Source organism: Citrus clementina, unplaced genomic scaffold, assembly GCF_000493195.1.
Source record: "Citrus clementina cultivar Clemenules unplaced genomic scaffold, Citrus_clementina_v1.0 scaffold_4, whole genome shotgun sequence".
NCBI lineage: Eukaryota > Viridiplantae > Streptophyta > Magnoliopsida > Sapindales > Rutaceae > Citrus > Citrus x clementina.
The window spans coordinates 21,537,207-21,563,462 of record NW_006262274.1 but is presented as its reverse complement, the minus strand read 5'-3'; the positions used below and the strand labels follow the sequence as shown (position 1 = coordinate 21,563,462).

Below are 26,256 nucleotides of genomic sequence, written 5' to 3'. Positions count from 1 at the left end.
AAAAAAATAAACGAAAATTAATTAAGGCCTAAAATTGTAATTGTGATGGAAGAATGGAATGGACCAATGATATCATGCCAGCACAAGTGCGTCCTAATGATATTTTACCACATCCCATAATAATTCGAAAAAAAAAATAAAAACCGAGAACCCATCATCGTATCGCGATCACAAACGCGACCCAAAGTAAGTATATCTATATCTCGTTGCCTCTTTGATTAATTTCTCTCTCGAAGCTGCAGTTAGCCGCTTTCTCCCAATCTGTGCCTGTCCCGATTGGCAAGCGCGATCCAGTGTTATCTTCGTATGAGGGATCAAAAAGATTGTATCTTTCATTTTCCCCAACTTCTAGGAAGCGTTTTTTATTTGCTCTTTAAATTCTAGGGTTTCACTTTCGATTTCGCATTATAAAGCGGATAATCGAGTGATTTTCTATTCATATTTCCTTTCTTGTTATCCTTTCTGTATTCATAAAGTGCTTGGTTAGTTGATTTTGTGCTACCTGTAGATCTGAATTTGGGTTTGACTTAGGGTTTCATTTTACCTTTTCTCTAATTCTTGAAAAATTGAAAAAAAAAATATTTATTTGATTGTTCCCTAGAATTGGGGTTTTACTAGAGGGATTTGAATTGAAGTAAGGGTCTCCTACTCAAAGTTAGTTATTGATAAGCATATATGGCGGCTGGGAGACATGGGGTTTATAGAGATAATGAGTTCAGGGACCGAGAGTCTGAGCTTGATGTGTCAAGACGTGAATACGCGTATTCCAAGGACGAATTTGCTTATGAGAGGATTAGGAACAGTAATCATGAAAGTAACGGGCAGGGTCATGTTCCTTATGCAAGAGATAGGGTAAGGGTTAGACAAAAGGATGTTAAGGAGAGGGAAGTGATAATAAATGGTGGCTTCTGCTCCTCTTCTAGTAGGAGTGATTCAGGTAGCAGCGGAGGTGGAGGTAGTGGTAGCCGTGGACTTCGGGAACCTGAGTTGTCATTGAAGGCTGTTGATAAGGAGCCTGGTGAGTTGTCAAGTGAAAGTGGGTCTGATGATGCAGCTGAAATTGAGTCTGTTTCAAAGGTTAAAGATAATGAGGTTTCTAAGGTGGTAGAGAATGGGAATCAGTCTCCTTTGGAGAGAAAAAGGAAGTTTTCTCCCATTGTGTGGGACAGAGATGATAGTGATATGGGTAAGAGTAGGCTGGTTGCGACAGCTCTTCCTCCTCCTCCATCTTTGCCTAAGGCATATTGGAAATCACCTACTGTTGTCCCAGAAGGGGGTGTGTGTATATCCCCCATAAAGAGTAGTTTAAACAATAATTGGCAGTCTGTTTCACCAATCATTCCTCCTGTGGCTGCCAGGTCCGTTGAATATGCTGCACCTGAATCTCCTGTGGGTTTGGCTTCTTCCCCGCCAAGGGAGCAATGGCATAATGAGCAGGAAGTGGAGCATGTAGATGATGAAGATTATGCACCAACCCGGAATATATCATCTTCGAGATGGGCAGCTGGAAATAGCTCTCCTGCTGATGAAGGTGAAATTTCAGAAGATGAGGAACTGCCAAAAAGGAGGAAAAAAATGCCTGTTTCAGAGTCTTTGCAAACCAGAGCACGAAATAAATTTCTCAGTCCCGAGCTCAGTGAAATTAAGAGAATAGGGTCTGAAAGATCTAGATCAAGGTCATCTGAATCTGACGAACGAGGCGACCGTGCTAGGTCATTGAGTGGCGATGAGTATCATGGCCATGAATCTGAGAAGGGCGACTACATGGAGATTGATGAGGATCATAATAACAATGATAGTGTTGGTGGGTCTGATACAGATTCTGAGGATGAAAATGATTCTTGTGGGACACCAGAACCTGCGGGACCTCCTCAAAGAAGTATAAATATGCTTCAGGGATGTAGAAGTGTTGATGAGTTTGAGAGACTGAATAAGATAGATGAAGGCACTTATGGTGTTGTATATAGAGCTAGAGATAAGAAAACTGGGGAAATAGTAGCACTGAAGAAAGTTAAGATGGAGAAAGAAAGAGAAGGTTTTCCGTTGACTTCTCTGAGGGAAATAAACATACTTCTTTCTTTTCATCATCCTTCAATCGTGGATGTTAAAGAAGTTGTTGTAGGCAGTAACCTAGATAGCATTTTTATGGTAATGGAATACATGGAACATGATCTCAAGGGACTGATGGAGACAATGAAGCAACCATTTAGTCAGAGTGAAGTAAAATGCTTGATGCTCCAGCTATTGGAGGGTATTAAGTATCTTCATGATAATTGGGTGCTTCATAGGGATTTGAAAACTTCCAACCTGCTTTTAAATAACCGAGGTGAGTTGAAGATCTGTGATTTTGGGCTGGCTCGTCAATATGGGAGCCCACTGAAACCTTATACTCATTTGGTAGTTACCCTTTGGTACAGGTAAGCTGCATTTGCCCATTCCCTCCTTTCAAGCAACATTTTGTGAAACATGCTTTAGAATATCTTTTTCATATTCTATTTTGCTTGTAAGCAGACACTATTGACATAAACACTAAAATACACATCTGCTATTGCAGGGCACCTGAACTTCTATTGGGATCAAAACAGTATTCAACGGCAATTGACATGTGGTCTTTGGGTTGTATCATGGCTGAGCTATTATCAAAGGAGCCACTGTTCAATGGGAAAAGTGAATTTGATCAACTTGACAAGGTAAATTTAGTTCTTCAATGCCTCAGATGTAAGGTGAAACACCTTGATAATTTTCCTTTGGTCTAATTTTATTATATGGGTTTTTCTATTTGTTTAGATCTTTAAAACTCTTGGTACTCCTAATGAGAAAATTTGGCCTGGGTTTTCTAAGCTGCCTGGAGTTAAGGTCAACTTTATCAAGCATCAGTAAGTATTGACTTTTAATTATTTCTATTCAGAACAAAGTTGAAAATGACACTGAGGTTTTCTTATTGTTGCCACTGTTTTCCCAGGCGTCCAGCTTTGGGTGATTCTGATCTGGCTATCTGGCCTCCATTGGTGACACTTTCAGTTACAATGTTTTCCATGTTTGTATTAACCACTGACGTTTACCTTTCAGGTATAATCTATTGCGCAAGAAATTCCCAGCAACATCTTTCACTGGATCACCAGTTTTATCTGATGCTGGCTTTGATTTATTAAACTCACTGTTAACATATGATCCTGACAAGGTAATTATTGGTCCTCTGTAGTCTTTCTTTATGATCATCATGATTGCTTGATTGTATTTATGCCCATGTTGTTATTTGCAGCGGATAACAGCTGAAGCTGCACTTAATCATGATTGGTTCCGTGAAGTTCCACTTCCGAAGTCCAAAGATTTTATGCCTACTTTTCCTGCTCAACATGCTCAAGACAGGTATCTTGACATTTTGAATTCAGAAGTTGAAACGTCAGGAGCCTTAATCTTTTCCTGTTATTTTTGTCTGGATACTTTGTATATTCAAGTTCCTTTTGTGTTACGTTAGGCGTATGCGAAGAATGATGAAGAGTCCAGATCCTTTAGAAGAGCAGCGTAGAAAGGAGCTGCAACAAGGGGAACTAGGTACTGGTGGTTTATTTGGTTAGGAGAAATTAGTTGATTGAGCAACAATGGCAAAGATCCCTGTGCTTTAGATTTCTGTAGTCGTTTGCTATGACCATGGTTGAGGTGAGGGATATGCATTCAACAGAAGTTCCGAACATTGCTTGTCAGACGATCATTCATGCTGTTTTTTAGCAGGCATCCACAGTGATTTGTATGGAGAAATTGTTTGCACCATCCTGTCAACCAGATTTCTTGCAGGTTAACTTTGTTCAGTGCTGGGGATCATGTAGAAATGCATCTGTGACATTGCTTGCATCGCAAGGTGTGGCTTAACAGCTTTTCTTCTTTAATAGAGCAATTTCAGCTGGAACTTGTGTATGTAACATATCTTCATTGGCACATTGTAAACAATTATCTCGAAATTTGGTATTGAATTTGAAATATTCTGGATTTTACTGGCGGCTATCTTCTATCTGTTTTAATATTCACGTTGTGTTTGCAAGAGACGATTGGTGTGAAGTGGAGGGGACGTTGTTAGCTTTTCATTGATGAAGAAATTGACTGTAACCCTTGTGCTTTGAAGGTAATTTATCAATTTAATATCTGTGGAAATGTTAGGTGGGACTAGGATTTTGCTTTCCATCCATGAGGAGTTGTATCTTCATCTTGAAAATGATTGTTCTGGCATACTCCGGAATTCAGGAGTAGCTTTTCAATAGCTCAACTGTAAACAAATTTTTAACATTGCAGAAGAGATATTTTACATTTTCCGTGAACTTCTAGACTAGGAGTTGTCTTGAAATTAGTTCATGAAGCTGTGATAAAGTCATTGAACAAATTCATTGCATTTTATTTGATTAATAATGTTAGATTGTTCTGGCATGCTCCGGAATTCAGGAGTAGCTTTTCAATAGCTCAACTGTAAACAAATTTTTAACATTGCAGAAGAGATATTTTACATTTTCCGTGAACTTCTAGACTAGGAGTTGTCTTGAAATTAGTTCATGAAGCTGTGATAAAGTCATTGAACAAATTCATTGCATTTTATTTGATTAATAATGTTAGATTAGGAAAGAGAAAAAGAGGAGTAACTTGTGTTTGACAAATTTGTCACAAGGTGATGAGAACTATGGAAATACTGAAAAACTGGAAACCATTCCAAACCCCCCCACCACAAAAAAGAAAGAAAGAAAGAAAGATTTGTGAACTTTCTTCACTGGATGCACTCTCAATTCTTTACTACTTGTATGATTTAGCCGTATTTTATGAATGAATATCTATTGATTGCTTATGATATCTGAAGTTCTAACTGAAAGGATTGGAAATGGAGGAAACAGTTTGTGCTAACTAACATAATGGATTTTCAATTTCTAACCGAGGCAGGGTAGAATTACTTTTTAAAAAAGAAAGGGGGGTGGAGATACTAATGTGCTTCTGGAGACCAATCACGTTATGATTCTTATTTGTTAATATGGTTCGATATTTAAGTAAAGAAGTGACCTTTTGCTACTGTTAGATGAGTTTGTTATCAAATTGCGTATTCTGCTTGTTCTTATCTCATTTGTTAATATGGTTCGATATTTAAGTAAAGAAGTGACCTTTTGCTATTGTTAGATGAGTTTGTTATCAAATTGCGTATTCTGCTTGTTCTTATCTGATTTTCACTGATACTGTTTTAACGTCCAAATTCACCAATGGACTCATTACTCAAATGAAGACAGAATGTCATTTTGCAAACTTATGTGACTATTTGTTCTCTTGGTAGAGCTTAAGTCGCGTGCTTCTAGTTATGGTTCTCTGCTTTCTAATATTTATATTTATCCCTTTCTATTCTTTTTCTCTTTGATGGTATGAGAAGAGTCAAAACTTTTATTAGCTGCAGAATTTTTTATGACATTGTCTGCAAATGCCACTGCAGTCTCAAAGCAAGCAGGTTGAGGAGGTTACCTGTAATCCTGGATTTTATAGAACTTCCAATTAGTTGTTCCTTGAGGCTCACTAGAGGTACCATACAATTCTTGGTTTGTTTATCATGTGTAAGAGCGATATATTTGGTTCATTCTTATTCAATTTTTTGTAAGTATCTGTTTCTTGGCTATCCTTTGCTAGTATTTTTCTGACAACTAGTAATTCCTATGATGTGATTGGTTCTTGTCATCACCGTAATGAGAACTCTTGGTTTGAATACCTTACGGAGAAGACATGGAGATAAATTCTGCATTTTTTTTTTTTTTGGGTGTGAACGTCTTTTAATGCAAAATGTTACTGCCAAAATGTGTTTCTGTTACCAGTACTCTGAAACTGGGAAGTACTGAGATTTGTTATTCAAGTTTTGTCTAGACAAATTCCATATTCTTGATTGGGAACTATAATGCCTTTGTATAGTACCTGCAAATACTTTAATGCTGAAATCACATAAAATAGCCATAACTAAAGTTGATTCAGGAGCTGAACAGTTCACTGTTGATACATCTCGTCATCAAGTTTACATAATTACATTCATAAATTTCAAATGTGAATTTAGTACGCAAACTGAAGTCACTAGTTATTAAACATATATTTTTCTGGGTATATGCCTTGGCTTCCCTGATATATTTTAGAAGATAAATGTCCAATTGCATGCTAGAGAAGGTAAGACATTGGGGTGGGATGGTGGGAAAAAGTTTGTAACACCAGAGTAAATTTAGCTTGAATTGATGAGGTAGAAGTTGTACTTCTGTATGTTTGGTTTTAGGTTTGCATTTGTAACAAAAATCTATTTAGAACATACTTTTGTGGTGGGTCCAATTTATAACAAAGTGGTAGCTCGTTGTAGACCAGACCAGTGAAAGTACTAAAAACTTTTTGGACTTAATAGTTTGATTAATGTGTAATTTGTTCTATCTTAATCACTGGGTTTTTATTCATGACATCCTTTCAGCTTGTTGAGTCCTTGAGAGTAAGGCAAAATTGGTGACCTACAAGTGATTTGGTTTTTAGTTTCATACCTTCTAGAAGTTGTGTGACAGACTCACTGTCTTTGTTTCAACAGTATCAATTTACTCGAAGTGCTATCACATAAATTTATTATTATTATTTTGCTATTCCTGTTCTCTTCATTTATGATGACTGACATGAAGAAATGGAGTTAAAGGGAAGGCATATTTTATGTTATAGTTGAGTCACTAGCAGTGCATATTTGTCAGTTAGTGTATCTATCTATCTGGAACTAGGCAGGGGGACTTATTTTGTGAGATTTATATTTTGTCTATTCTAGTCTTGTTTTGTTCAATTCTGTTAGCAACTTAAATAAGTATCTACTTTTTGAGTGGGGCACTTCAATGTATTTCATTCTTCTGATGTAGTTAGCTTTGCGTTTTGAGGAATTGCTCAATGATTTCTATTCTGAAAGTAAAATTTTCTTTGGAGATGATTTATTTGGCTACTTTTGTTCATATGATTTATGTCATTTTATTTTAGGCGTGGCTGGAAGGATGGGTTGCTTTGGGATTGAAAACCATGAAAGCTTCCACTTCCCATTCACAAATTTTAGGATCTCAGAGAGTAAGTTTGTGATGCGAATTGAACAGAAGTAGACGGGTATGTCACCACATATTATGGTCATAATTTCCCACGTGGATTAAAATCTGGCAATATGATTAAGCAGTTTGTATCTGGGTTTCTTTAAACCCCTATCGAATCATTTTTCCCGTGGGTGGATGTTCACAGATTTTATCTTGTGTAGTCTGAAGAATAAACGTACAAGTGCAGAAGGTGTAAGTGCAGGTTTTCAAAATTTCTCATTAGACTTCTTATGTTCTGGGTTACGCCCCACTTTCTGAAGTTTTATGGTAGAATATCAAAATATGATTTAAAATTTGGAAATTTAAAGGGAATATTGGGACGGTTTATTAGTTGTTGAAAACCAGCATACATGACAATTCAAAGTAGGGAGCGGTGAAATAATTTTTTAACTTCGTAGTTGTGTTCCCAACTTATTTTGTAATTTTATAGCAGCTACCTTAAAGCACACTGCCGTTGTACCTGTCGCATTTTTGGAAAAAAGAAATGACAGTGGAACTGATACGGTCATGGAACCATTCTGAAGAACAGATATTTTACAGAGATCTGAGATTTTTGTTTTCCTGTAATTAGCAAATAAACTTGAGGACAAGAAAGTATACCCAATAATTTTAGGGGGTTGAAGAGCATTATGACAACATTTGCATCAGCTTCTTGGTGGGTGGGTCCCGGACATTTCACGACGCCTCCAATTAAAGTCCAATTTTGGGCTCTCCCAAGCTTCAACATTAACGGATGGTGTCCACCCTCGTCATCCAAATTTTGTGACTAGTAAAAAGCATAAAAAAAGAGTAGTAGCCGAAATTCCAGTGCGGTATCTCCGGGTGATACACGTACAAGTAGCTCACAGTAGTGGGTACCTCAAGCTTAATCAACCCCTCTGCCTTAGGCCCGCTCCATGTGTTACTTGCCGATTCAATAACTGCAGCAAGCCTTAGGACTGCCACACATTTTGGTGCAATACCACGGGGATTGCTACTATCCAATTGAGTGTCTTGCTCAATAAGTTGTATCGTTCACAAAAGCCTGTTTATTGATTGCTGAATGTTATTTTCTGAACTTCTAAGCAAATGGAAACAAGGCAAAAGAGACCAAAATAAAACGCAATATATAAAACATATTAGAAAAACTATGAGCCGGCAATACAAAATATAGAGTAAAATTAGGGAGCAATCTATTATACAGTAATTTTATCCGTTCTAACTGTGTATAAAATAAATAGATAAGCTCTCCTTTAATAGTAGCACAAGCACTATATGAAATTAATGAAAATATTATAGATCATAACATCTTATGAGATAGTGGCAGTCATGGGAAAGTAAAGAGTTGCTGGTAAGGAGATTAAGAGACCTATATTATGAATATCCATATTTATTTTAATAAATTTATAACATTCCCTTTTTATGTTCATTATAAAATAAAAATATCTCATTAAAACATTTACTAGAAAAAAAAAACTTATGGAAGAAAAATATTATTAAAGAAAAGAGCATATCAAATTATTTTGAAGACATAAAGTTGTCTCATTAAAACCTTATTAAGAAAAATGCAAAGTAAATTTCCTTCAAGATTAATTATTTTTCCCAATAAGTATACTTCCCCTTGTCTTGATGCAGAGATTTTAAGATTTCAATAAAAATCTTTGCGTTGACACATACCAATATATGTACCAATTTTTTTAATGTTGCAATTGATAGGAATTTTGTAAATAAATCTACAAAATTGTTACTTTGAGTGTATTTGTTGAATATTTATATCACCATTCGTTTAAAGCTCATGTGTACAAAATAATTTTGGTGATACATGTTTGGTCCTATCATCTTTTATATGATCACTTTCAATTTGGGCAATGTAGGTTGCATTATCCTCATGTAATATTGTGGGGTTATTTCTAATTGACGATAATCCATAAATTTCTTAATATATGTTGTATCATTGATCTTAGCCAAATGCACTCATGACTTGCTTCATATGTAGCAAGTAATTATAAATGATTTGAAGATGTTGCAACCATTGTTTGTTTCATTAATCGCTATGATACAACACTATTACTAGAGGTAAATAAATAACCCATTTGAGATAGGGTTTTATGTGGATCAAAGATATATTTAGCATCTGCATATTCAATTAGTTGTAATTTTGATCCATTTGGATGAAATAAACTAATGTCAATCATTTTGCAGAGATAGTGAAATATATGCTTTACACATTTCCAATGCCTACAAGTTGGTACAAAACTATATCTTGCTAATGAATTAATTGAAAAGCAATATTAGATTGAGTACAATTTACAAAATACATAAGTGCACCAATTGCACTTAAATATGGTACTTCAAGATTAAAAATTGCTTTACAATCTTCTTCATGATGAAATGGATCTTTTGTCCATAGCAAGTGGTCATACCACCATTGGAGTACTTAATGAATGGACTTCATCCACATAAAAACGCTTCAAAACTTTTTTAATATAGTTAACTGATGTAAGAGTATTCCACTTGGCAAATACTCAATTTATAAACCAAGATAAAATTTTATTTTTCTAAGATATTTATCATTTCAAACTTATTTTTCAAATAAGAAGCTGCTTTTGAAAGCTCTTTAAGAGTTCCAATAAAATTTAAATCATCAATATATATTGCAACTATTGCAAATATAATTTTAGATTTTTTAATCAAAACACAAGGGTTAATTGGATTATTTACATATCTTTTTTTCAATTAATAATTGTTTAAAAGATTGAACCATATACGCCCATATTGTTTTGATCCATATAAGGATAGTTGTAGTTTCAAAAATATAAATTACAAGGTTTAAATTTGTTTTCTTCCAGCATTTTAAATTCTTGGAGGATTTTCAAGTCACGACATTCACAAGGTGCATATCAAACCCTTTAGAGGTTGCGACTTGAAGACTAGAAGACTAGATGCACAATGCCAAACAAAATCATGTTCAACTTCTTTCTAGGAATTGCTTTTCCAAGAAAAAAATACACTCAACCTTTTTACAACTACAAAATTTCGTGAGTTTGTAGTCATCAATATGCTCAGAATAACCAAACCCAGATAATGTCCTATAAGAATCGCAAGTCTGTGAGTGTGTGATTGGAAAATTTGGTATTTCTTGATACTCTTCGGCAGAAGGATTCATGAGTGAAAACGAAGAACAATGGATTGGATTAAAACACAAGCACACTCGACCCTTACAAGAACCATACACCCTACCAACGCCATATGTGTCTGATGATCATAAATAAATCTTTTCACAATTTTCCAATCTTATAGTGGCAGCCAATTTGTCACCATAAACTGTTTCATCATCTATCAAGTAAAGAGATATAGTGCAGGGATGATAACAGTAAGGTCAGAGGATGAGTCTTTTTTTCTGGCTCTGAGTAAGTAGGTGGGCTTTAGCAGAGTGAGGATTGGTGATTACAGCAAGCCATGACTTGGATAAACACTTGAAGGCATAGAGATTTGGCCGGTAATTTCAGGAGTATGTCCACGATGAGTTCTGATGGAAGTGTCGCCATCTCTTGGCTTGCTTTGATTTTTGTCGACATAGATTTTTATTGTCCTAGCTCTCCCTATCTCTCTCTGTCTATATATAATCAATTTATTTAATCCCAACTCCTCTTAAGGAAACCGAATCAACCATGAGTTTTTTTATTCCCAAACAAACACTATTTAAATAAGTAAGGCCATAAATCTATGTGAAGAAAAACAAGTTTAAATGAATTAAAATTTGATATGGGTTTAAAATATTGCTTTAAGGCTCTTCATTTTTTTTTTCCTTCTGATAAAACATTGAAAATAATTAGGGAATCTTCATCACTTATTAATTTCATTGTTCATAATAAATATTGGATCTCAAATTTGAATTCGAGAAATATTGGTACCTTTTTTCGAAATTAATTCATTTCTGTTTACGATACGATATATCTCATTGTTTCACTATCAATGATTTCTTCAACATATATAAACAAACAGATCATTTAGCCTATGCAAGGGGAGTAACAATTGAATTAATTATCAATCACCAAATTGAGAAAGAACTGCAGCAACAGCAAGAAGTGGATTTTCCCCAACGCGCCTTGTAATAAATCTATGTACCTCTTTTTTTATTTTTATCCAAGGGATTATCTCCATATATATATATATATATATATATGACAATGGAAGAGTTCATGCTTTGGTTCATGTGAAAACAGTGTTGATGATTTCCAAGACAAGTTCAAGATCTTACTGGGTGTTGCTTAAGCTTTATGATTTACCCAAGTTAAGATGACGACGATGCTGCCTACGTGACGATGGGCATCTTTCAAAGAACCCGACTTTGGAATCCGCTGGAGAAGATCGGCTTACACGTCAAAGATTGATGTTTATTTGTTCTTTGAAAATTATCAAAGGTTGATGATTTAAAAATCTCTCGGATTACCAGACGTTGAAAGTTGACTGAATTCTTTTAACTATTGCAGAAACCCTTTGGATCGAGGGGCTGCTTTTCTTGTTACCTCAATTGTGGCTCAAAGAGATTGATAAGCTTTTAACTTCGGTCCAATGTGGGCTATATTTAAGCAAGCAAAAGCGGAAAACTGGGCAGGATTTTTAAACTGCCCGAGTGTGTGGGTTGGCTGTATTGAAAATGTTTGACAAAACTTTCATCAAATAGCAAGTTCTCAGATTGTAACTTACAACAGTCGAGAACCTCCTCCTCACTGTCTCTCCACTTTCCGGGTCTGTCTTCTCTCTTCTCTACCGCTGCATGCAGTAGGCTAATATCGCCACGTCTAAGAACTGCATCATTAGTTACACCTGCAACTCACAACCAATGTGGTGGAAATTGCCTCAAAAGTGGTGATGGTTTCACCTCATAAATTTTAAATTGCGAAAGATTTTCCATTGAGTTACACAGGGAAGGAATCGTCGAGCAATCACCATGATGTAGATGGTCAGTTGGAATTAACTATAGTCTTCCCAAGTACAAAGGTAACCAGAGAGAGTTCAATAAAGAAGATTGTGTTGATAAGAGCTCGATCAACTGTCCATCCAAATATGGTAATGCCCCCAGGATTTGCCTGCAAATACATAACTGCACGGAAGAAAAGCCACTTAAAACATAAGTTGCCTGCTTTTGGATGTTTGCCCAAGCATATGTGACAACCAATGAAATATATTTTGTTCTTTTCCTAATATCATATTGCAGTAGAGATTTAACAATATAAACAATTATCGTTTAGTCCATTCAATTCTTTCACTCATGTTGCCATGGTAATATTGAGACCCATATGCATAACCGTAAAGTAGACTGAAAATGACTGAATTTGATGATAGTGTAAGTTCTTGATTTTTCAATTGGGAGATAGTATTATAGGAATAGTAGGAATGTTATAGGACAAGATTTGAAACCATACCATAAGCTTGTCTCCTGTGATATGAGCACATATATGAAGCCAATTGTGTATTTGTTGGCATTGCAACATAATCTAAAGAGACCAAATCACTTTCAGAATAATTCATATGCACTGAGTTCAATGGACTGGAAGCTTCCAAGTTTCCGAAACTGTTTGAGACTCTAAGTTGAGATGAATCAGCAGAACTGCATGTTGCCAATGCATGCCATCTACTTGCTATCGATGCAATGTTTTGGGCTCTGTGGGAAATTTTTGTGGCTGCATGTAAGCAAAGAATTATGCCAACAACCTGCACAACTGAGGAAGCCTGGAAAGTTGTCGAGAAATGAGGGTAATGAGAATTGAATTATGATGCAGCCAGAACATAAAAGAGTGCAAGAGTATGAAAACAATTGCAAAGGATCCAATTTTCTATCTGCAGATTGTGGATGCTATCAGAGTAATATATTTTTTAAAAAATCTCCAATCAATAGAGCTTTTAGACAGCTTTTGCAAATCCAAGAGCATGGAAGCTAAAACCACTAAGATCTACCCACATGGTTATTTAGCTAATATATAAATAAAAAAGAGTAACTCACTGCAAAATCACCACCGTTTATGAAAGTGATTTTTCCGCCATACCCAGTTGTCTGGAAAAGACTCACAATTTGACTGGCTGTGACAACCAAGAACTCTAAGAGAAGATAAATTCGGAATCTGTGGCTTATCTTAGACAGATGATAGCGTAGTCGCATATGCTCTTCTATCAGTACCACAACATCAGATTCCATTGCCAAGAGCTTTGCATAATCATCAAAGTGCATAACTTGCAAGTTGCAGACTATATGAAACAAGATGCTGGCTGATAGAGATATTGTACTCAAGTAAGTCCAGGATAGAATCAAAGCAAATAGAATCGCAGCAGATTGCCACCATGATTCATGATGTACATATAAAATGCGGATGATCTCTCGTGCAGTCTTCAGAATGAAACATGGAAGCGACCAGACTATAAGCAAGCGTAAAGAATCCTGCATAGATCGTAGCAAACCAAATATCTTATTACATACTGATTGCCATTTCCTTTAAGGTACAGAAATGACAGGAAGTGCAAAGACCATGAAATTGAATAGTTGAAAAAAAAAAATGCCATTTCGGAGGCAACATGGTACACAAATCATGACATAGACGCTTAGAAGAACTAGTATTCCGTGATCTTCATCCATGTCCAAAATTTTCAACAACATCAGAGGATGGTCCTGGAAGTGGAGGGTTGGAAATGAAGTGAATTTAGCCATCTATGTGTCCATATTTACTAGGACACCACTGTACTAAAATTCTAAAATACTTAATTAAGCCTTAATCATAAATCAGTGGGGATCATCTACATGCATCCCCTTTCCCAATCTGCACTATCCTGTGCTGGCCAAACAATGAAATATATGATGAAAAAATGAGAGTGGTTTCTAGACTCAGCTTCTGGCCTTTTTATGTAAGGTTAACATCATAATCTCGGTAAGCTTATCATAGACAGGGGGAATCATATAACCTTTACTACTAGATTCTTGTCTACAATACATATTCAATTCTACTATCCGTTTGAAGGAAAAACTAAAGTTGGCAATTCAAACCCCAATATGTACACCATAAATCAGGATTCTCAAATTTCATGTCTAACATCACACACACACACACCCCCATTTAGATGGAATTATTTTTTTCTGCAACCCAAAGACCCTAAAACCTTGTAACTTACAGTCAACACCTACCTCTCCAGTCTCCACCTTAACACTCGACGTTCAAATCATAATTCAAAACACATCATTTGAAAAAAACTACTCGAAAAAGCTGCAAAATCTATCTCAATTCTCAATTAAGCAAAACAGACAGTAAACACAATCAAACTTAGAAATGATCACCTTTATTTGCTGAATATACTGGTAATGAAACCTCTCCATGTGGCCACTATGGCGATCAACAAAAAGGAACTTCCTGATACCATATTTACGCAGATTATGGGACATACAAATCAAAGAAATAGCCGCTAAACAAGCTTGGGAGGCCACAATACACAACTCAAAATCCTTAATTTGACCCTTCTCACATCCGGGACAATTAGACAACTCAAGTATCACAACTGGGGCCAGCACTCCTGTTACTAAAAAAGCTGTCCAAGACAAGACGAAGCTCAAAACTGAAGAGTGGTTGAAGCCCAGAAACGTCAAAAAATATTCAAGCTTTTGTAGCGTCCGATCAAGATCAGTTTCTGGGATTTGGTTTTCCTGCTGCTGCTGTTGTGGAAGTTGAGTGTGATTTTGGTTTGAATTATTAAGAAGAGGTGTCTGAGCGGGAGGTGGGTCTGTTTGTATTTGTATATGAGGATCAGCCATGATCACGAACTTGTTTGAGCTAAAGTTCAGTTTTTTACTTCATCAATAATCAAAATTTATGATTTTGGATTAGGCCCAGCTGAGATTTTGTCAAGAAAAGTTTGATTGTTTAATTTAATTTATTTGTTTTTTTTTTGTGGGTTTCAGTTGCTGAGAGACAACTGGCTTGCAAACTGCAATAATAGATCAATAGTAAAGTTGTGATCTTGTCTCGGTTCGTTTCTTGTTTAATAATCAAACCAGATCAATGATAGATGAAGAAAAGAATTAAAATATTATATTGAATCTCGAGTCGACGGGTACAAAACAGGGGGGCATTGGGCAAAATTTAAATGTTTTTTTTTTTATGATCGATTTGGTGTTTGGTTTTGGTTGACTGTCAAGTTTCAACAGAACATATTGTATTTTGTGTGCGCGTGTGTGTGGACAGACAATGGTCCAATGGTCCAATGGTCCAATGGTGCTTTCTGCTAGGTGAAGGAACATGTACTATGAGAGTGGGCGAAGTATGCGATTAAAATTCTAGATTGTGCTGACTCGTGTTTCAAAAAGCTGTGTCCTAGGAATTTGGAGTTTTTTTTTCCTTTAATGGAAAAAATATAAAAAAAGAAGAAACAGACAAAAAGACAAATATTACCACCTATTTAATTAATTGGGAAATCTATCCAACTTCTAGCAAAACTTCTAAAAATACACAAAATATTTGTCACCAGATCCATTTAAGTTTTTGGAATTGTATCAGAGTTTTTCGTTAATCCTGGAAGTAAATTATTAGGCAAAGAAAATCATGGTTTTTACTTGAACTTTTGCTAATATTTTAGTGGTTAGGTGATAATTATTCAAAAAGGAAAACAATTTGGGCAGGTAAATGGTCATTTTATCATTGCGACAGTGGTATACACTAATTGAGGTAACACGAAAATGGTTTAATTGTATACTTGACAAACTCTAGGTGGATCATTAATTAATCATCAAAAAATTCTTTAAATAAAATTATATATTTTTTATTTAAAGAGTTACATTAACGTTTTAAATTTCAAAAGACACGTCAATTAAAATTTTTCAAAACAAGAGATAATTCTCCCTCTTCAATATTATGGAGTGCTTTCCTCATTTTCAATTTATATTTTATTAATTTTTATTGAAGAAAGAGAATTTTTTTAGTTACTATTTATTTTTTCTTTAAAAAGAATATATATATATATATATATATATATATATATATATTTGATTAAAATAATATTAGCTTATTTTTATTTCAAGAGTTTTTAAAGGATAATGTATTTTTTCACTCTTCTATTTATCACATAAATAAGTAAATAAATATTTAAGGAGTAAAATTAGTAAAATGTTTTGGTCATGCTTTTAATAACTTTTAAAAGTTTTATGTATTTTTAAACTTCCAAAAAAAATTAGGTGGGTCACTAATAACATTTTTATTTTAAATTTTTTTCAAACTGTTTTTTTTCATCTATGAATTATGGTTAAGTATACATTTAAGATTGAGGTGCTCTAACTTTTAAGTTACAGTTGGGAAAAAAACTGTAATTATGAAATAAAAATTAGTAATATATAGTAAATGTAAATTTTAAATAATAATTTTAATAAAATTATTAAAGATATAATAAATTTTTCATTATACAAGTGAAAAATCATATCAACATATCTTTTAAGCTACAATAATTAGTATTTACCAAGTATTTTAGTACTGTAATTTTTAAATTACAGTTGTTCAACTTCAATTCTAAACACTATCTAAGTCAAGACTCAAGATTTAAAAAAAATCTATATAATTATTTGATTATTAGATTAATATAAATTTACACTATTAAAGTGTGAAAAGTTAATATCTAGCGAGAGGGAACTGGGAAGTGCTTTGGATTGTAAAAACTAATGAGAAAATTGTGATAGACAAATTAATTATAGTGATCGGTAACCGCGTATATATGTGATTTAATGTCTGGATGGATCATTTATTGTTTTGTTCTATTTGGATCGTCTCCCACGAGGGCACGAGGACCTAGGGAGGAGAACATTATAGTATCACACACATCGTGTATTTTGAGTTACAAAGCACCATACACTTGTGAATGCGCATATATATCAACTAAGTAGTAGTAGTAGTAATAATAATAATAATTTTTGTTAATTAACTAAAGTTGGTTGATATTAGTAATTCGACACTCTCACTTCTTAAGAGAAGTCAGTGATTAGGCACTCTTACTATTTTAGCCAGTACTTTACCTTTTACAGCCCGATCCGGTGCGAGCGGGGATTAATCTAGGTTGTGGTACGAGACTTAAATGTGTCTTCTATAGTTGGAGCTCGCTCAGGACCGCCTCCTGGTCCAGAAAAAAAAAAAATCTGTTAGGTAAATCATTAAAAAAAAAATTAAAAGAGAAAAAGGGATTGAGTGACGATACCTATGTGAAGTAAAGATAATATTCAGACAGGCATTGCGAAAAAACGTTAGCCCTAAAATCAAGCAATTTAAAGCGTAGCTTGCAAATTAAAGTTGGGTCTACATTTGCTGTGTGTAATCTTCGTTTTTGAACGATGTTGAAGCGCACTTCAAAAATTCATATACATTCAAATTTCTTTATAGTTTATAGTAATATTTTACATATTAATAATTTTTTAGATAATCATAAAAAAATATAGTTTCAGTTTAGGAGAGTTATAAATTAGAATTAAGGACATGTTATTATAAGTTATAAGTTTTTCGGAATTCATCTTAAAACCTTATCTGCACATAATAATAATAGCTATATATCATAAAAAATATATGACACTAAAAGTTAAAAATATAATAAAATATTTCTTTTAAGTTGTTTGGAATAATGATCTATTTTTTACAGTTATCATTAAATATTTTTATAATATTTTATAAAAATTACATTGAGAGAAAATATTAAAAAATATAAAAATATTTTTATATTTTAAAATGACTTTACATATTACTAATAGCATAAAATTAATATAATGTATATTTTATCTCTATAACACTTGAATTAAAATAACTAAATTAAATTAATAAATTTTATAATTAGAGCTCAGTAATAAAAATAATTTGTCTCATCATTATTATTATTTTTTATTTTAACCACGAGATATTTTGAAAAGGACCCCAAACGTGGAAGACACCTTTAAGTCCGTAGCACAACCCCTGCTTGAATTGAGAGGCACAAATTTTTCTAACAAAGACGACTTTCCTACTACTCGAACTGATAAACAAATAAGCAAATACAGTCAAGCCACTTAGGTGAGTCCGCTGTATTATAAAGAAGGTTTTGCTTGTCAACTAGTTTGTTCTCATATTTGAGTTTCAGATGAAAGCGCCGAAGCCAAAGACGGCACTGATCGTGGTGACGCTGATGCATCGTGAGGGAGAAACGCTACTGTGAGATTGTCCTGTCCCCTCAGCTTACTGGTGCTGGTAAAGTACATCATTTAATTATTTATTAAAATTCAAATTAGCTTAGCCGAGTTCTCTCTTACTTAAAATGAACAGACAAAATTCGAATTAAAATGCCAACTGCAATCTCAACAACTCCTCCAAATCATCCAATGGCGATCATCAACTCATTGTCAATGGATCCCAAAAACGGATTCTGCTCCGAAACCAAGATCTTTCACAGCCTTCGCCCCTCCATCGCGTTCCCACCCGAAACGACGTCGGTCACCTCCTACGTCTTCTCCCTCCTCGAATCCCACGCTCCGCCGCCCGACACCACCGCCCTCATCGACACTGCCTCTCGCCACCGCATTCTCTATCCCGACCTCACCCTCCGCATCAAGACTCTTGCTTACTCCCTCAAAACCAAGTACAAGCTCTCCAAATACGACGTCGCTTTCCTCCTCTCTCAAAACTCCGTTCACGTCCCCGTTCTCTACCTCTCCCTCTTCTCCCTCGGCGTCGTCGTTTCACCTTCCAACCCTTCCTGCACCATACCCGAAATCCTCCGCCAAATCCATCTCTCCAAACCGGTCATCGCGTTCGCCACTCACGACACCGCTCACAAGATCCCCCAGCTTAAATACGGCACCGTTCTGCTCGACTCCCCCGAGTTTGAATCCCTCTCCGCCACCGATTCATTAGACTATTATGATGATGAGGAGAGAGTTAGGGTTTCAGTGTCGCTATCTGATCCGGCGGCGATCTTGTACTCTTCGGGGACGACGGGGATGGTCAAAGGAGCGCTACTGACTCAGCGGAACTTGGTTGCCGCCGTGGCCGGAGGTCATGCGGTTCGTGCGGCGAGGAGCAGGCCGGCGGTTGTGCTGTGTACGGTTCCGTACTTCCATTCGTACGGCTTTACTTGCTGTTTGAGGTCGTTGGGGATGGGTGAGAGTTTGGTGTGCATGGGGAAGTTTGACTTCGGTAGGGTGTTGAAAGCTGTTGAGGAGTTTAGGGTTAGCCACGTGGTCTTGGCTCCACCCGTTGTTTTGAAGATGGCACGAGACGGCGGCACGATGGACGGTTATGATTTGAGCTCGATTGAAGTCGTGGCGTCTGGTGGGGCTCATTTGACTTTGAGTGTGATTCGGAAGTTTAAGGAGAGGCTGCCTAAAGTGAATCTGGCCCAGGTTAGTAGTTTTGGTTTTACCTCTAATAAAGGGGGTGAATGCCTCCTCAGTCCTCAGTTTGCTCCGCTACAAGACTCTTTTTCTTTTTATTCAGTCACTATCTGTCAGAAAAATCTGCTACAAAAAGATTCAGCTTAAATTATGTTTGATATTTTACACGTCATACAAAAACACAAATTCTGAGCTCGCATAATTGTCGTCTTCAGATTTGGGATATGTTGAGTCAGTTGGCGTAGGTTTTGTCTTTTTTCGTCCATCTCCAATAATTTTTAGGAAACCAAATCTAAAAATACTACTCATCCTTAATTTCTCTCACTCTCTCTTTTATTTATTTATTTTTAAATTTAAAATTTAAATTTTGGTATGTTTTGCATTATGTGAGCAGTTGGCATCTTTAGATATTTACAGTTGAACCGTACTGTCAACCGTCAACTGTGCTTGGAATTCGGTGCACCTATCATCTCTCTTTCCAAACAACAAATTTAAAATAAAAGAAAAAGGGGAAAAAAAGGATGCTTTAATGTCGTAATAATTAATGATAAAATAAAATTTGATGAAGGGATATGGGCTGACAGAAACAACGGCGAGAATATTTGGAACAGTGGGTCCAAAAGAATGCCAAGTAGTAGGCGCCACAGGAAAGCTTTTATCAAATTGCCAAGCTAAAATTGTTGATCCCGAATCAGGAATTCCTCAGCCTCCTTCCACGCCTGGAGAGCTTTGGGTTAGAGGGCCTTTCATTATGAAAGGTAACTGCTTTTGCACTTCACTCCCATTTGGACCTGGACGATTGCTCTTTATATTTTCAGTTTCATAATGTTCATATATATATACATAGGCTATGTTGGTGATGAGGAAGCTACTGCAGCCATTCTGGATTCTGATGGATGGCTAAGAACTGGAGACCTTTGTTATATTGACGATGAAGGGTTTCTGTTTTTCGTGGATAGGATTAAGGAAATGATCAAATACAATGGCTACCAGGTTTAATTTGGAACCCCTTTTCTTCTCCCTAAATGTTATTTGATTTGTCGTCAGTCTGATCATATCAGTGTAGTATTAACAATCAAGTTTCATGTGCTCATGTTTGTACTGCTTTAGATTGCCCCAGCAGAACTAGAACACCTGCTTCAATCCCATCCGGATATAGTTGATGCAGCTGTGGTTCCGTAAGTCATCATCTATTTCCCTTATTCTTCTGTTTCATTATCATTTTTTTTAAGGAATATTGGTTCTTTTCGGAACAACAATTTAAAGTCTCATTTGATGGATTGGCAGGTTTCCGGATGAGCAAGCAGGTCAGATACCAATAGCTTTTGTGGTGAGAAACCGTTGGAGCATTATTGATGAATCACAAATACAAGACTTCATTGCCCAACAGGTATGCATGCGATACTTATTATCTCATCTTCTGAACAAAAAACTGTATTTTGTTTGACGGATTTTTACCATCTACTTCATTTTTTTCTGCTTGTAGGTTGCTCCGTATAAGAGAATAAGACAAGTGACCTTTGTTGATTCCCTGCCCAAGAATGCCCCTGGTAAGGTGTTAAGGAAGGAGTTAATCAAACTTGCACACTCAAAGGCAACCTCCAAGTTGTAAACTTATATTTCTTAGCCAAAAACACAGTTGCTAAGGCAGAAAAACCAGGTAATAAGACCTTCTGAACAACTGTACTTCCTTTCTTTCTCCTCTATGCAAAAGATGCACTGTTTCACTTTTCGTGGCCAAAGACAGTCAGAAAACGATATGTTCAATATAAGTTGCAGCATATTATATGTTGCTTTACAAAGATCAGATCAGATCCAATATCATGATATTCCAAGTTTTCTGTGTCCTATCATATCTTTTACCCACAAATTACAGAGCTTTAATATCAAATACCGAACCCCAAAAGATCTATTGAAGGTCCATACAACCGCACAACACAGAAATAAAATGGTATGCACTAAGCGATAGTGACAAAAAGGCATCTACCACTGTCTCAATTTAGCTAAGTCCATCAGATAGAAATACTATTGGGGATTCCTCGACCAGTTACTCCCGGACCAGAGGAAGGAAGAAGCAGTTCATATGGTGGAATGCCAGCACCACATCTGCCTTTAAGACGGAAATCTTTATTTCTTGTATTTATTATCTTTTCAATCTCCTCCAGATTAGCAGAGAACTTATCAAACATATTCAAAACTTCAGGGTCATTGATCCAGTGGCTGTGTAACTGGTTCACCTGACCTAGATACTCTTCATCAGGAGAGTGAGTGGACAGAGTGTCTTGGACAGCCATCACTTTAGTTGCTTGAAGCTGAGTGGGCAGTGAAGACAAAAAAGTATGCTGAGGGTTTAAAAGGAATTTCTCATAACCAGGATCATTTTCTTGTGGGACGAGTTTTCTCATAAGAGTAGGACGGTTAGGAACATATCCTCCAAAAGGATATTGTCCAAAGTTTATGGCAGCATGCTGACCTGATGCAGTCCAGATCATTATCGTAATTATCCCAGACAAGTCCTCTTTGGTTTCAAGTTTGGGCCACCATGCCTCATTCCTTTTGTCATAGTGCCCTTTGTTCTTAATCTCACTCCACCATGCTTGGAGCTCAACATCAGACGTGACAGAATTTGGTTCCGAGTAGAAGTGTGCAACATATGATTCTACCCACTCTTTTATAGCACACCAGATAAGAAGCCCATCTGCTGCATACGGATAGTCTTCAATCACAAGTCTTACACCGCTAGGCATTGAAGGATCCTCCTCAGCCATACCCCTGACAATTTTATCACTAGTATCAGTCACTCAGTATGTTTGCTTTACCAGAAGGTAACATTGACCTTAAGGTAGAAGAGTTGAAAATGGTGATAATGCCACCAGAACAAGCAAACAAAAAGGAAAATTGGGTGCATGTAACTCAAGTTTTAGAGGCTCAAGAGTGATTAGGTCCCTACCTGCGCAAAAGATCTGCAGGCAATGCCTCCATGTCAAACCTCCAAAAACTCTTGTACGCTGCAGAGCTTAGCTCCATGGCATACCTTCCTGGGCTGAAAGAAGCCTCAATTATACCCCCTCCGTTTATTAAACTTTGCCGTGCAAGTGCATTAATTTCTAGCGTGTAGCGCATGTGAGGATGAAGCAACTTATAAATGGGGTGCATTGAACTAAGCTGTCTGTGCGTTGCAATTATATAAGGCTCCATAGAAGCATGAGTCCTCAGCCTGAGAAATTCAGATCAACATGTTGGAATGATACCAATGTTTCATATTTTTGTTTTAACATCACTTGCTGTAGAAATATAGACACGGACTGCACCAATTTTAAATATCAATAAGGAAAAAAATTACATATATAGATATTAAAAAAAATTACTTGATTATGAAAGCAAGGCTTGAAATTAATTCAAAGAAATTAATTTTTTATTAGTTACCAGTGATTTACTAGTTGGTGGACTCCAGCATCATTTGAACAGACATGAGCTTTGGCCAGCTTCCAAATCCAATGTGTTGTAGCATCATGGCCATGAGTGTAAACGTATTTATTCTGAGGCAAAGAACGTGTTGGAGGAAGGGATAGCTCTATAGCTAGTGGCCTCAGCATGCCAGCCTTGTTATAGAAGAAAACTGTCCTAGAGGCACATGTTTTTCTATCTGGCAAGAAGTTTATTTTCTCGATAAATGGCAACAGCAAGTCATGATAATCAAGTATAAACAATCTCTTCTCCTCAATAGCCTGTATCATCAGATAGTAGAGTTAAAACAGGAATTCCCTACTTGAACAAGAGCCATACATATATTTTCCTTGGAAATATGCATTGTGTTTGGTGGTGTCTCAAGTAGACCAATAACATGATGAGAATCAAAGGAAGATCCTAAACGTGAGCTCTGCTATTGCCAGAAACTAAGCCGGCAGATATGATTAAGAGCATTTCTGAATAATTTGGTGCAATGGATAATGTTTTGTTTCTAACCTACAACTAGACCTGGTAGCCGACACCCACGTTAAAATTTTGGGTCAACTTGCTGATATCAATAGGAACAACGCTGGAAAGTAAGCCAATATATCATAAGCACAGTTTACCTTGACCACAAATGCACCTAATTCGTCTCACTTTTTATGTGTCCATGAAATGAAGCATTGGATTAAAAAGAAAGAGGATACGAAGCTGTTAACATAGTGCATGTCAATATCAATACCTTTTCCACGCTCAGTCCATGAAGTTCTTCCTCTATTAATTCCTTGGTGATTGCTGATTCTGGAGGTCCATAAATAGCAGGGTCTAGTTTGCTGAGGATTGGAAATTCCTGTTGGAAAAATGTAACCTAAGACTTCCCAAAAGAGAAAATAAAGCATGATATAAAAAGTAACAGATAGCAGATTTACCTATATCTTACCTTCAAAAGCTCAATGTTCACTGGGTTGACACCAGCCAAAGTCTGGCGTGCAAATTCGTTGTCTCGCAACCATGCAAATCTGTCCCCTGGAGACAATAATGATAAAAGGCAGAATGAAAATTCCAGGAATTTTTTATTCTTTTTCTTTTTCCTTTTAGACTAAGTTATGAATGCTATGTGTTCAAGGAATTGAACTGCTAAGAAAAGGAATGTCCCAAGAATATAAACCCAGAATCAGTAAATGATGGTAACAAAGATTTGGTCCAAGATTGTGATGTAACTGTATTCAGTCAGCATCGCTGTCAACTGTTTTGACATCTCTAGGAAGAACGATACAAGGTGACAAACTTACTTCTTATAACTGCTGGGGTTTCATATTTAAATAATCTATCACCGACATTCAGAAACTGTTTAATGACAGTAGCGAGAAACAGCTTGCTCCTCCCATTTTGTTCATCATCATCTTTTAAGAGAAAACCACTATTATATAACTTATCAATATCGGAGAAGCATGTGAAGGGGATATCCGAACTTGACAATGAAGCAGCAATTGATGGTATAAGATTATGGAGTACAGCTTTCAATCTCCCAGAAGAGAAAGTGTTCTGCTTGATCTCCTCAAAAGTTTCATCCCGAGGTACATAGACTGGATGGGGCTTTTCAATTCTACTCTCACAAAGAGGATCTGGAAAAGGTCAACGGCATTAAACAAATACCCAATTGCATGATGGTTACGCAAAAAGAAGTGTAAGCAACATGGATTGCCCTACAATTATCTTGCAACCAGAATACCTGTCTTGGTTGGTGGTCGGCCAGTTCTACAGCGCCTAGGATAAGGCCTTTCCTCACCACTCAGAACTGGCCTGGCAAGATCTTTGTCTTTATCAGGATTACCCAAATCATTATAGACCGCATAATCATATATTCTCTCATGATGCTTTCTCTCGCCCTTTCCATTACCGCGAATACTCAGCAAGTCTTCACGCCTCAGATCCTTTATGCCAGCAGGTGTTTGTGATGGCAAATAGGCCTGTTTACAATAATGAAGGGATTAAATGCTTAAGCAAAACCATTCATCATAGATAAAGTGGAGGCCAGACAAAAGGGGATAGTGCTCGCAATGCTCCTACAAAATTCTCACCTGATTTTTGAAGATTATTCTACTTTCAGCATTATCTTTCCGTGAATGGATCCATGTATTGGCTGGGAAGAAGACAGGGCCTCCATCAAAACCATGAACGACAATCTCCAACAAGTAAAACTCCTTGCCGTGAAGATTAGTAATGAGAATAGCCCCTGGGTTACCAAAATCAGATGGGACACCGAAATTAGCCTCATATTGAAAAATGTTGACATTGCTTGAAGTTACCGGCTTCGGCAACCAGCCCCTCACTGCAGATTCTACACTCTTCCCTGAGTTGGTAACTGCAAGAACAAATCTATTAATTAGTTTAAAGCAAAAAACCTGCCAAAAAATATCTTAAGCAAGAGAGGAAGATGCAGAGAAATAGCCATGATGCATGATCATCATTTATGAAAATTTTAGTACTGTTATCCTATCCCAAAAAAAAGGAAAAAAAAAGAAATTTAAGAAAGAAATTTAAGCATTTGACCCAAAAAAAGAAAAAATCCCACCATAAATGCAAGAAACAGAAGATATGAAGGCTTAAAAAATAAGAAAACAAAAGAAGCTAACCAGGATCAATGTCTTCACTTATAAGCTGAATCATGATTCCTTGTCCAATCCCATTTACAAAAAGCTCCCATTGATCCTCAATCTTTTCAGTGAGCTTTTCTTTCAACTTCTTCCTTATCGTGATCACTGCTCTCACATCAACTAACCCTTCCTTTGAACTCGAGCTACTAACCAATAACGACCCGTTAACGTCTTTTGCGTCCACTGACTTCGTAGCAGCCTCTGTAGCTTTGTTTTGATCACTGTTTACAACAGCCCGAATCGGGCAGAACTTGGACTTGGTCACTCGGGCCGGCCGGAGATTCCCATTACTCACAGCGCCGGGAATAGCCGGAACCCGCCGGAGGGCAGGGCCGGTCAAGAGCTGTGTTTTTAGAGCTGAAGACATTGGATTCACTGCATACAATTTTCTTCCAAGTCGTTTTTTAAGTCAACACTTTATGGACAGCAAAGAATGAGAGAAAGCAAGCTTGCGCATATTCTAAACGATCTCGTTGTCTTTCGCTAAGAGCCAGAACTGGGCTTTGAGAAAGACATTTTGTCTGTTCTCACCGCAAAATGAAGCACTTTCGACACTAAACGCGTGTGCATAACGAACCAATGAATCATCAGAAAAGCGATACGTAGATCCGCACGAAGCTGTGCGAAGGTCACCTAGTATTGAAGAAGCCGGTGAGTGGTATAGGTGTAGTAAAATTTAACACGACTGGATTAT

At 36.4% G+C, this 26,256-nt stretch overlaps 4 protein-coding genes across 6 annotated transcripts; 2 read left to right on the top strand and 2 right to left on the bottom strand.

Annotated features, from left to right (window-relative positions):
• Positions 1-130: 130 nt before the first annotated feature.
• LOC18043842 (cyclin-dependent kinase G-2) lies at positions 131-8,189 on the top strand. 3 transcript variants are annotated; one of them, XM_024186465.1, is made up of 9 exons: positions 131-2,417; positions 2,555-2,690; positions 2,788-2,876; positions 3,070-3,181; positions 3,263-3,369; positions 3,479-3,859; positions 4,041-4,120; positions 5,456-5,541; positions 6,997-8,189. In XM_024186465.1, the coding sequence occupies exons 1-6, from the start codon at positions 676-678 to the stop codon at positions 3,576-3,578; spliced, it is 2,286 nt and encodes a 761-aa protein (XP_024042233.1). In that variant the 5' UTR covers positions 131-675; the 3' UTR covers positions 3,579-3,859; positions 4,041-4,120; positions 5,456-5,541; positions 6,997-8,189. The 3 variants fall into 3 exon arrangements, with proteins under 3 accessions (XP_024042233.1, XP_006438097.1, XP_024042234.1); XM_006438034.2 differs by having other exon boundaries at positions 3,479-4,120; positions 6,997-7,331; XM_024186466.1 differs by having other exon boundaries at positions 2,963-3,181; positions 3,479-4,120; positions 6,997-7,331.
• A 3,315-nt stretch (positions 8,190-11,504) lies between these two features.
• On the bottom strand, positions 11,505-15,120 carry LOC18043841. Its single transcript, XM_006438033.2, has 4 exons — positions 14,407-15,120; positions 13,087-13,518; positions 12,509-12,815; positions 11,505-12,186 (listed from the first exon to the last, which is right to left on the bottom strand). The coding sequence occupies exons 1-4, from the start codon at positions 14,875-14,877 to the stop codon at positions 12,047-12,049; spliced, it is 1,350 nt and encodes a 449-aa protein (XP_006438096.1). The 5' UTR covers positions 14,878-15,120; the 3' UTR covers positions 11,505-12,046.
• Positions 15,121-18,187: 3,067 nt separating this feature from the next.
• LOC18043840 (4-coumarate--CoA ligase-like 9) lies at positions 18,188-21,087 on the top strand. Its single transcript, XM_006438032.2, has 6 exons — positions 18,188-19,464; positions 20,024-20,213; positions 20,303-20,448; positions 20,566-20,633; positions 20,743-20,845; positions 20,942-21,087. The coding sequence occupies exons 1-6, from the start codon at positions 18,406-18,408 to the stop codon at positions 21,065-21,067; spliced, it is 1,692 nt and encodes a 563-aa protein (XP_006438095.2). The 5' UTR covers positions 18,188-18,405; the 3' UTR covers positions 21,068-21,087.
• Positions 21,088-21,150: 63 nt separating this feature from the next.
• On the bottom strand, positions 21,151-26,048 carry LOC18043839 (lipoxygenase 6, chloroplastic). The gene is made up of 9 exons (XM_006438031.2): positions 25,542-26,048; positions 24,987-25,270; positions 24,638-24,875; positions 24,198-24,530; positions 23,846-23,931; positions 23,648-23,755; positions 22,882-23,183; positions 22,406-22,672; positions 21,151-22,227 (listed from the first exon to the last, which is right to left on the bottom strand). The coding sequence occupies exons 1-9, from the start codon at positions 25,927-25,929 to the stop codon at positions 21,468-21,470; spliced, it is 2,766 nt and encodes a 921-aa protein (XP_006438094.1). The 5' UTR covers positions 25,930-26,048; the 3' UTR covers positions 21,151-21,467.
• Between the last annotated feature and the right edge of the window lie 208 nt (positions 26,049-26,256).